The following is an 11,915-nucleotide window of genomic DNA, read 5'->3' on the forward strand; positions in this document are numbered from 1 at the left end:
GATGCGTATGGATGAAGTAATTTTAAGGTTTCAAGCTTTGCTTTGTAGAAAAAGTCCAAAAAGACCTATCTGGGGTGACTACATGTAGTACGTACATGTAGTTGACAATGCTCAGGTACCTATCAATCGTGATACCTAGTACCGAATACTAGTAGCCCCGGAGGTATTTCGGCTACTGCCCGCCTTCCTGGAAATATGGATTCAATACATACTAGTACTAGTAGTAATCTTGGGCAATCTTCAAATGTTAGTGCTAACCTTGGAAATAGATGGCGCTCAACTTTCTGTTACATCACTTCGTGGATGTATGAAATGTATGACTATTTATGAATGTTCCAAGGTCATGGTACATCAATTGATATACATAGGCTGTTCATATATAGGTCAACTGGTAGTAGCACTTTCTGGCATCATGAAGTAAGAGTCTTTGGAGATCTGGATATGTACATATGCACATGTGCCGAGCATGTGTAACCAACGAATGTGTACTACATACATATACATAGTATGTATCTACATATTGACATGCGGATATAGTACCAGTTGACCTACATAGCACTTACAATGGATTCCCACCTGTGGACTCATCTCAAGATCAATATCCACACATGCAGATACGCAGGGGTCCCGAGGTCTATTTAAATGTTTGTCCTCCTACCAGCTGACTGGTATGTGTATGCACATGTACCATCTAGGTAAATGTTTCTATACATGTATATTTAACCGCGTGTACCTCGGCAACCCCTTAGATCCACGAACAAAAGTACGATGACCATTTTCAATAGTGCACCAAATAAACAGGATGGAAAATTGGGCATGGTCGATCATTTTTCTCGCAGGGACCAACTTGGGGTTTTGCGCATCAATAGCTTGGTCGGGACGTTTAACGCCGTTCAAATGGCACAGAACATGCTCCTAGGTCCACAGGAGGTATCAACATTGAATCTATGTATCTGCCTAGTAGGTAGCTAGCCTATACCCCGTACAAATACTCCATATGTAATCTCATAATTTGAAGTTGGAGGACCCTGGAAGAAATTTCTTGCTGGGCATGTGACTATCAGAATCTATAATTGGGGGCATAAAATCAATAGTTTGGTCAATAGGATGTCATAATGGTTCCGAGAACATTGAAACGGGCATATTCTAAATACGGCTACACGATCATCATGTGCGTAGTATCTTCCAGTTGAAATGGCGGGAAAGATCTACATGGAATCAAACATTTTGAACATTTTCCATTGCTATGGATAGAACCACCATGCTACCAGCTATGCAAGCTAGAGGGAAGAGGGTATGATGGGGCGATAGAAAATAAAAACCAGAGTGAGGACTTGAGACATATACACGTTCCTGGGTATGACAAGAGCGAAGCAAGTAGCAGGAAACAGAGCCGCAAGAAAATGATAAAAAAAAAATGAAAAATGAAAAATGCAAAGGGAGAAAAATGAAGAAGGATAAGAGTTGTTCTGCAGGGTCAGTCCATTAGGTGTGAAGAAGAAGAAGTAAAAAAAAGGTGTCGAAAGGGCAAGATGTACAAGTGATCGTCTGGTGTGGAGGACGATCAGATGAATGGGGGGAAGAACACAAACAAATGGTAAATGGACTGCTCTGAGAAACAATGACCCCTTATGATGCTTTCCACTTTCCAGGCCATCCTGCCGTTGACCATGACCACGCATATGAGGACGAAAACAATTTCCTGTGCGGGCTCCGGTAAGAGTTCATTCAATAAAACCGAGTCTAGTCCCAGTCCCCGAAACGCCCGAGGTGCTATGCATCCGATGATAATAAGAAAGTGAGAGAAAAAAAATGAAGAAGAAGAAAAAATACAAGGTAACATGTCCGCAAAGAACCCGCCGTGGGAGTCACAGTAAGAAAAAGAATAAAACGCCTGAAAGTCAAATAATAAAAAAGCTGTCGGAAAATAATGGGGGAAAATGAAGCCCAGTGAAATCGTCAGGGCAGGGGAGATCGTCCCACAGTTGACAGCCACGTAGATTTTAGCGTCATATATCGATGAAAAGGGCCGTATTGATGGGATGATCCTGGATGAATCAAGGTTGCCAAGACCCAGGTGGCGGGCCATTTGACGAGCCCCAAGCATGCGATGATGTCACTGGCAATCTAACTCGACTCCCTTGAGTAAATAAGCACCCGGGGATGATGATCGCTTGTGATTTAGCGGTCGATCCGGGTTGCGAAGGGGGAGGTGGAGACAATGACGAAAGGCGTGGGACGTAAAGAGTAGGTGTAAAGATGTAGTTGGCCACACATCGAACCGGTCGGGTGTGGCTTGGGGGAAGATGCAAAAGTGGCGATAACCGTAAGCAAAGACGTCCAATCGAGAAAATAGTACAAGTGAAGTCTTCATGAGACTCTGGTACCTCTCTGAGGAGCCCCTTGTTCCGAAAAGTTCTTCAATCCGCAGTTGCAGGTATTGCAATTAGGTTGTAGCTTCGGGGTAGCCTCTTGGGTCAAATTTGGGGCGTTGCGGACGGGAGAAGGTGAGGATAGTCGTAAAAAGGTGAGGAGAAATCGAACAAAACATCGGGATGAATCGTGATCAAAAGAGAGTTGTACCGCCCAAACTCCTCTCTAGCGTGTGTAGAAATCCCTATGTCGCTGGGTCACTAGGGAGCAGCGACGGTCCACCTGCGACTCTTTCCTCACTCCTCCCAGGTGTAGCTATTTCTGAGCTTTGCGTGCTTTTGTACTCCGGGTCATTTCGCCCTTTGTCATATTTCGAGTGAGGCCACCAATGTAATCTTGGAGGATCTTATTGTCCTTTTCCAGCTTGTCATGATCCGACTTGACCGCGTCGATTCGCTCGGCGAGGGCTTGTAGTGAGGATTGGAGTGCCTTGGCTTGTCTGTTCAGGCTTGTTAGCTTTCTGAAAAGGGATTCTGTTTGTTGTCTTTCCCCCTTTTCTTTCAATCAAGAACCAAAAAAAAAAAACAGGGTATGGAATATCTGGAAATCAAAAAGGGGGGGAAAGAGGGGACACAACACTCACTCTTGGAGAGTCTGTCGAGCCTCTTTGCCCAATCGCTCCAGATCAGCGGAATTCCGTCGGGGACTCATGGCACGGGCGTCGTCAGGAGGAAATTCTTCCTCTTCTATTTCAATTTCAGGGTGGTCACGGGGTACGAGTATAGATGCACTCGGTTTACGGCTCGCCATTCGGGGGCGTTCAGATCGACCGCGGCGGTCAGTCTCGGCGTCAGATATGGATGAAGATGAGGACAAAGATGACATATGCATACGGCCACCGTCGTTGGGTTGCGGCAAGGTATCCACGGGAGAGGCTTCAGTCATTTCCGTATCAGAGGCCATATGGGTGGTTGTTTGCAACGGACGCAAGAAAGATGGGGTTTAGCGAGTCCAGTGTGGCGGCTGTTCCTGTTTCCTGTTTCTTTGTTTTGTGTATGCTGAAGGGCAAGAGTTGTGAATTTTTTTTTCAAGGTCGTCGATCTGTCAATTCCTTTCTCGTCGCGGGTCGGGAAAACAAAATTTTCGAATTCGAACGACCACGGTCTACCCCTAGCGATGCACCCCAGACGAAGAATCTGTGTTACGCTTGAGGTAGCTACCGGGGTCGATTGGGGAGTCGGATTGAGGTTGATGGGGGTTTTGAAGATCGAGAGGGACCACGAGAACGGGCGTGTTGAGAGGGGGATTTCCGATTTGGGCGAATTTTGTGCAGGATCTGTTTGGAGGGAAGAAGTCGAGAGGGAAGGGCAGGAAGAGACAGTCGATGGCGTTGGGGTTGGGGAGGAACGAGGTTGGAAGGCCGAGGAACGAAGGTGAAGCAGAGAGCAAAGCAAAAAGCAAAAAAGGGACAGGAAGAGCTTCGGGAAGGTATCGGTGTTACCAGATGGGATGGGGATTTCCGTCGTACGAGAGCGGTGGGCGGTACGGACTATCTTAGCACCTTTTCAGCAGGTGGAGGGCCAAGTCCCTTGGTTGGATGCGACTGATCGTCCCCCCCCTCTTCTTCTGTTTTCTTGTATTTTTCCTTTTTTTTTCCTTTTTCTTTTTTTTCTTTTCGCTGGTTTTTTTGGTCAGGTTCTCATTACTTGAAATCTATATGACGGTTCCAACGGAGTTGAGTGAAATATTACGATAGTACCATATTATAAAATATTATACAATACTCTTACTAACTATATGATCTTGTTCCTTGATTCATTCCCTTGACTGATTATCATATAGGTGAGTCAGATAATAGTTTAGTAAACATTTATGAATTACAGATTGCATATCTTTCGGTGAGAGGAAGAGATAAAAAGCAAGAATCAGGTTCCGAGCAACCGGATGAGGTCCGGTATAGAGTCAACTCTGTTTGTATGGACTTCTCCTTTGTACCCTTTTTTTTTGTCGATTTTTTTTCCCTTTTTTTTTCTTCTTCTCTCTCAGTCTTTGCTGTGTAAATCCCCCTTTTAACCCTGTTTAGCAGACGAACCGGCACACCGCTTCCCTCTCCGGGATCCACTCAGGTTAGTCCTTGACTATCTGACTTGGTTCAAATAGGGCACAGGTCCACCTTGAATGAATAAGCCAATCAAAATATCTACGATTTCCACCGCCCTGGCAGAAAGTACTCTGATTACCGTTACCATTACCGATAACTCTGGATAGGGTAAATTTCCCCCCTTTATTTACCACAACTAATTGGTTCAGTCTGGTACAAGTCAAACATTTGAAGGTACCGAGTACGTACCTGTATACTACTTCATCCGTACACATCTATATGATACCCGAGTACCTGGATCCTTCTGCATTCCATGCACTGAAAACGGCGGGCGTTGAACTTCGAAACAAATGCCAAGGCTTATTTTTTTCAAGTCTCTGGATAAATCTGGAATCCCAAATCAACAACCCCAACTCCTTGAAGGTCTATACAATATCTTTCATATGCAGCTGGGGTATGGAGCAAGCGTAGCGTATCTCCATCCGCCTCTCTCAGGGGGGTAACAAGAGAGGGGCGCTATGTAATGTCGATCGAGCCTCAACGGAGCGGAGAATGACGCCATATGACTGGTTCTGCACTTTTCCCCGTACCATGACCATAACATACAGTGCAATCGGGAAGTTGGTTGACAAAGGGCGGGTTCTGTTGGTTTCCATTTGGAAAATCATTTTCGTTTTACGTTTTTCCCTGGCATGGTGGCAAACGGAAATCATTTCCTTGCCCCCCCCCCCGAAACGCCTCAAAAGGGATATGATGTACAAAATGTAAGAAGATCTATCTGAGATATCAATTTTTGATTTAGATTTTTTTTTTTGGTCAAAAGTACGAGAAAGTACTAAAGAACGCCCAATCTAAAAAGGTGAGCCAAAAGCGAAAAGGAAAAGGGAAAAAAAAAGGCAAAGGGCAAAAACCAAAATTACAGCGTTTTTACCAGTAAAAAGAAAACGAAACCAATGCCAAGACTTTGGGGGATTCTGCCGCTCGGTTAAGCCTTAGCTTTAAGTTGTACCATAATCCTGGTCACACGTTGATATCAAATTTATTATTTATCCAATCGATTCAATTATCATATATGTACGGAGTATACACTGAAAGTGGACTTGCTCTACCCGTTCTTTCCCGTAAATTGAATAATAACAAACTTGAATGGTTCCAAATATCTCATAGTCAACCGGAGAGTCACGAGGGATTCATCGGCCCCGGTCAACCGCGTCTTTCCCGAACCATTCCCGTGGGTTCTAGCAGTAGCCGTGTGATGTATACGGAAAGTCCTTAACATGCAAAATCTGGTGGAAAAATAAAAAAGGAGGTGAAACCAAGCAGGGTCATCACCGCCGATCCGCATGGCTTCAAATCGTTCTCCACCTGAACTTTCTCAGCGGAAATCCTAAAAGATTCTCCACTTCCTACATATTGCTTTGTTGGCCTTGGCAGGAACAGCCTGTCAGGCGCCTCTTGCTGTGCTGTCAAAAAATCCTCCTTTGACTTCTGCTTTCTCCGGGGTTCCAATTAAAAAAGAAAAAAAAAATAATACATAATACATAATAATTTGTTTATTGTGTACGGATTAGTATTAATCATGGTGTCCACTTCCCTGCTGTGTATGTTAATCAGTTTGTAAATGCACCGAAGTTCTTGATCTTCCACGAGCTTCTCTATGTATTTTCTTTTTAATTGGTGTTCTACTTATCCAGTTTAGCCTGTTCCTTTCTCTAATTTTGTTCATCGGGTTCCTTCTAAACCAGGTACCGGACCCGAGAATATCATCCATGGGTCCCTGGTCCCGGCAGTGGCTTGGATTTGGGGAGAACGGTGGCTGTAGTGAAAATACTCGAATCAGAACTGCCGGCGCCACTCCCCCGTCGCCTGCACGAGTTTTGTCCGGGGCACGTTGCACGAGGCATTCTCTCTATGACGGCATACAATCCCTGTTCATTTTTGTTTTTGTTTTCTTTTCTTTTTCTTTCGGGTTTTCTGCAGGATTGTAATGCGGGCTTCGAACTCATGCTCTTTCAATGTTCTTTTGATTCATCATTTCTTGTATACACTACGGAGTAAAGCTAGTACATGTTTAATCTCTTTATACTGATCCTCAAGGTTTCGAGAAAGTGGAACCCACCGAAAATGAATATGTGACCGATCGGAAAATTCATTCATACTAGTTGCTTTCTCGAGTGCTCCTTCCTCCCCCCTTCAGCTACATATTCCATACATCTTCTGTACAGGCTGTATTTTCTGAACCCAAATATTATACTTCCCTAATACTTTGTACTAATTACAGAGGGTGTACCCCTCCTTCAATGACCAGTGGCCATCGTTCCTGAATCCCCGCTGCGAAGGGGGCAAAAGAGGACGCTCAGGCCTGGTGACTTGAGTCTGTGCGATGGTTCCACCGGAATACCAATACACAATACATAATACATAATACACATATATAATACCGAGCACCTCTCTCTCTCTGCCTTGCCAAAGTACCGTGTGCTCCATAACTTTCCTTAGAAGAACTTGCTAACGGGGGCAACTGAGACAAGAAACACTGCTTATTCTTGATCCCCGTAAATCATCCACGTAACCCCCAGAGAACATGGAAGGCGTAAAATACATAACTCCGTACAAATAAAACCATACCACCGTAAGCTGGTGGTTATAATATTTACATAGTGTACATGATCATGTATAGTGGGTATACGTAACCGAAAACCTCATCGAAACCACCTTGTTTAAAATCGCCCAATTCCCACTTGCCTTGTCAAAACAGCAAGAGGCAAAAAAAAGAAGAAAAAAAGAAAAAAAACCCCCCAAAAAATCAACAAAACTGAACAACCCTGCCGATCTGCAGCTCCCTCTATGCCTGATGATTCGTCTCTCGTCCTTTCCCATCCCGCCCTTTCCCTACCCACCCCACCAGTACGAACTCGTTTCCATCGTCAATTACGGAGGGGGCGTCAAGTAAGGCTAGTCTTAAAGCACGCTAATCTCCACTTCCTTCCCCCCCTCCCAGCTGCGGATGGCGCGCGTTCTTTAGGTTAGTGCGGGTGGGTTAGGACGTGGCTACCGATTTTTGGCACCGTCTCACTGGCCACGTTCACCCTTTTGCCGCGGGATATTTCCTTCTGCAGCCATGGCCAATCAGGTATTTTGTATTTATTTTTTTTCTTTCTTGTCAAAGTGGTGTTCTGTTTCTGTTTCTTACTGTACGTACAGTAAGGTAGCTTCATTCCTTTTCTTATTATTTCCTATCGTCCTTTTGCTGCTCCGTGGGTTGGATACCCAAAATACGCCAGATCGGGGCATCAGATGGTGGTTCGCGTGGTGTGTTGGTTCGTGTACTGTAGTGGTGTGGTGCTTCGGTACCTGATAAGTCCCCGTAAATTCAGCCTGTTGATGCCTATCGCATCCAATAAATGGCCCTAGCACCGCCCTACATGTACGGAGTACAGAAGCCACCGCAATATGCACTATGGATAATGATTTCCCTGTCCATATAGGCAGATCCAACGAGCTTTGGCATTCCGTATTGAACGAACAATCGAATATGTAGTCACAAGCTGGAAAAGTCCGGGGGCTGTGCTGCCTGACAGTGGGTCGAGTGCTCCATGCCGTGCTTGAATGTTCAATTTGGTTTTTGGGTGGTTATCGTGACCTCCCCCCCTCCCCCCTTTAGCTCTTAGCTTAACTGGGCATTCGTACCGTTTGCTCCATAACTGTACAGTTATCTAGCTTAAATTTTGTCTTTCCCACTAGGTACACCTTGGAGGATAGGTATCGTCCGGTCTGAGTTGTACTTACAGGACAATTGCGTCGCTGGAATGCCGATTCCAAGTATTTCTTCTCCTTGCGCTGGCAAGGCTGAAGAATCCTTATGTCATAGGGTCAAGTGACTTGCTTCATGTATGAACAACCGCATGCTTATCCAATCTTTTCTGCAACGGAAATACACCGGAAATTTTACGGCTTAGCTGCTTCAACCCTGAAGGTGCTTATTATAAGCTACAGGACGAGTGCTTCGTACCAGAAAGTAAGCATACCATTGAACCAATAGGTTATCAATTATTTAAAATTATACATCAGGTAAGATCAAACATTTCAATGTTTGCAACCTTGAAGCCAAGCTTCCAAGGTTGAATGAAAATAACCACATCATACTCCGTACAAACTTGAAACTTACATACTACTTGCTAGTACATACTAGTATGCGCAAACCCAACATTTGAATGCTTACCGCAGCTTCAACCTTGAAATGTTACTCCGTACGTTATAACTAAACAATCTCTTACATCTGACTCATCCTTACGCTATTCTCACGAACTCGAGAACTCCGAACGTATCACCAAAGAAATTGTAACCTTTGAACATTGCAAGAAAAAAGCCTTCAAACCTTGGAAAAGCATAATCGTCCACCTCCAGGGGCATCAATTGATCTCTTTACACCGTATATCCATACATATACACAATATCTTCTGTATACTGGCAGTCCCACATCCGCAGATCCTCTCGATCTCACAATCCTGTTTTTAGATCCGGATACTTGTTTTGAAATTTTTTTACTTTATTATTTATTATTTGTTTCCACTCTCGTGTAGCTTCTGTGGAGCGGCGACTATCACCGGAATGTGGGAGCTTGGGTCCGCCAGGTCGATCCAGGTTAGATTGTGACTAGTGCAAGGTTGATGAACCGTGCACGGCTGAGAGAAATGGTTCCGAGTATGTATGGCGGGGTCGGGTTGGGTACTGCTGAAAGTTCATGCCAAAGGATCAATGGCTTCATGAATCGAAGTACTTGGTGCTGAGCTAGCGGTCCTGTTTCTGGGGGGTGTTGCCGGCGTTTGGGGTGAAACATGGGTTGAGGCGATGTTCGAATGCTGGGAATAGGTGCGACAATGTCTACTGTATTGATCCAGCAGTCGCTTACGGAGGTAGAATTGGTCTTACGGAATATCCGGAGTACTGTTTGCCTATTTGGATGATTTAGCCGCTGTGGATCTGACTGTTTCTGCTGTACCTGGGTACACGGTCAGTTAGTGCGAGGGTGGTGGATGTTGTCCTAGCTTGGAGGTGGCTGGAGGGCTTTATGTAGGAAGCTCGGTATAAGTAATAACCATTCCAGTAATCCAGTACAGGGGATTGTATTGTACAAAGCCTATGTACTGTGCAATATAAACAAATCCCTCCTAATAATGACTAATGATATGTATCGCCCAAAACACCAGGCCCGTACGTACGTCGTATAGAATCATGAGAGGGCATCGCTCGTCTGCCACTGGAACAGAGCCCGTAGCACCGCAACACCGCCAGATTGCGTCTCAACCGTGCGACCGCGGCCACGATCATTAAAGTCCCGCGGCACACCTGCCGTCATGGCCCCGACATCCATTTCGCCATTCCGGTAATCCACCGCGCCTTCGGGAAGAGTACTGCTATCCGCAAGTCCCTCGGCCAGCGCAGACGAGAATGGCAACCCCCACCACATCCCGAACTTGCCCTCGTCATCGCGGGTCATAAGTGCCGCACGGGCATTATGCTCGATCCACGGCCCATAGGCACGACATCTACTCAAATGCCGACGGAAGACCTGCTCCCATTCCCCATCTACAGCCGGACGTGGCGTTTCACCCGCCAGGAATCGTTCCTCCTGCGGCCGGAGTGGGCGACAGAATTCCGCCAGATGGTGGAAAAATATTCCCTTAAAGGTCTGCCCGTCCTGCGAGCAGCTAGAGTGTGAGTCGCACGTATCTTCGAGGACACCGCCGCGCCCGAGACCGGCCCACTGGGCTGACGAAGTCCGCGGCCAGCCTGTAGCACGGAGGACTTTGTGAATAAGTTCATGGCCGTCACGGAGGTAATCCTGTGAGCCGGTAGCGAGCCAGAGGCCTCTCAGCCCGCTGAGAACGACGCCCTGGTTGTATGTGAAGACCATCTTGTTCAGCACGTCGCACTTCCGTGTGCCTGGATTCGAGGAGCTGCGCCAGCCGCTGATGTGGAACCCGTCTGCGTAGAGGCCGTGTATACCGGTCATGTTGGAATTGCGCAGCCATTTATATCCGTCGACTGCTGCTTTTAGGTGGATGGGGTTGTGCAGGCCGGAGGCTGGGTCTTGGTTGGTGGTCAAGAATGGGGCGTCGATGGGGTCGCCTGGGAAGTATAGATACATTGCGATACTTGCGGATATGTACAGCTCGTTTGTAATGGCGTTTTTGTACGGTGTGAGGGACGGATTCCAGATCATTCCACCATCGCAGAGAGTTTTGTCCCATCCTACCGAGGCGAGCTCGTAAAAGATGCGCGCGCGGTGTGCAGCCGAGTCGCGGAACTGAGTACCATACCATTTTGATTCGGTCGAGAGACTCGAGGCATTAGAGGAAGCATAGTGCAGCCCGGTATGTAGGTCCTGGAACTTGATATTCTCCAGCCAGTCCAGCACCACCCAAAGCATATCATCGTAGGCCTGATTCCGCAGGGCAAAGGCGTTCTCGCCAAAGTAGAAAGTGTTAAGCTGGCTGAAGAATTGATTCACTGTGTTCTCGAGTCCGGCGAAAGAAACGTTGTGCGGTTGTTCGGCGTCAAAGTTGTAGGAGGAAGTAAACGACGACAATGCGGCGCCGACATGCGTTCCGAGGACAGCAGCTGTCCAATCAATGCTGGTCGGCCATGTACCTAGCCACAGACAGAAGTATTTGTCTTGCATGACGTTCAATGCGCCCAGCAGATCTTGCAGGGTCTGGGCAGGAGTCTCCCAGCTCCACGAGTTCACGTCTGACGCATCACTTTCTGCAAGATCGGCCTCATCAAAAGCATCTTCAGAATACTCAAGCGATCCCTGCGCTGCAGGCAGGGATTCCCCGAGAAGCCTTTGTGGCTGAGTTGCAAGTGCATTGGTCACGGCGCATAGGGAAAGTAGGAATATCGCAAGCATCATAGTATACAGAGACCGTGTGGGCCCGGCAGGGATCTGGGAAGGGGGCCACAGAGTCATCCTGCCTGGTAGAAAGGGAATTGTACGATGCGCAAGAGTTGAGGCCGACTTCCCCTCTATAATAATATCAGAAATCGCACCAAGTCACCTGCAACCAACAACCAGGATAGCGCCAGCCTCTAATGCGGGGAAATGGGGAGAAAGAGGGTTTGGCCCCAAGCCAAGGGTGACCATGGAGCTTAGTCACCCCCCCCCCCCCCATGACCCCACTTGGATTCGACACAGGTGCTCAATGCCAAGTACGTAAAGAATGACATGGAAAATTGTTATAAATGAAGGGACGCTTAGGGCACGGAGGTGCGTCTATGGCTGCATCACAAGTGGCCATGCATTGGTCGTGCCGTGCCACATGGGTCGTGTGATGCAGGCCGTGGGGAATCTAGAGACGCCGAGCCGCAACGCTCGGACAAAAGGGCTGTCCTGGGGGAGGTCATTGTAGGGGTTTAGAATTGACTCTTCACATCGAAA

General features: G+C 46.9%; 2 protein-coding genes across 2 annotated transcripts; both read right to left on the minus strand.

Annotated features, from left to right (window-relative positions):
- Positions 1 to 2,688: 2,688 nt before the first annotated feature.
- Positions 2,689 to 3,336, minus strand: N7466_009713 (short coiled-coil protein; the record flags this gene model as incomplete). The annotated part of the gene is made up of 2 exons (XM_057169102.1): positions 2,689 to 2,872; positions 3,017 to 3,336. 2 exons carry the CDS (start codon positions 3,334 to 3,336, stop codon positions 2,689 to 2,691), a joined length of 504 nt encoding a protein of 167 aa, XP_057017808.1.
- A 6,371-nt stretch (positions 3,337 to 9,707) lies between these two features.
- Positions 9,708 to 11,447, minus strand: N7466_009714 (putative glycosyl hydrolase; the record flags this gene model as incomplete). The annotated part of the gene is made up of 1 exon (XM_057169103.1): positions 9,708 to 11,447. One exon carries the CDS (start codon positions 11,445 to 11,447, stop codon positions 9,708 to 9,710), a length of 1,740 nt encoding a protein of 579 aa, XP_057017809.1.
- Between the last annotated feature and the right edge of the window lie 468 nt (positions 11,448 to 11,915).

Source organism: Penicillium verhagenii (genome assembly GCF_028828195.1).
Source record: "Penicillium verhagenii strain IBT 33310 chromosome Unknown utg000009l_segment0_segment0, whole genome shotgun sequence".
Taxonomy (NCBI): Eukaryota; Fungi; Ascomycota; class Eurotiomycetes; order Eurotiales; family Aspergillaceae; genus Penicillium; species Penicillium verhagenii.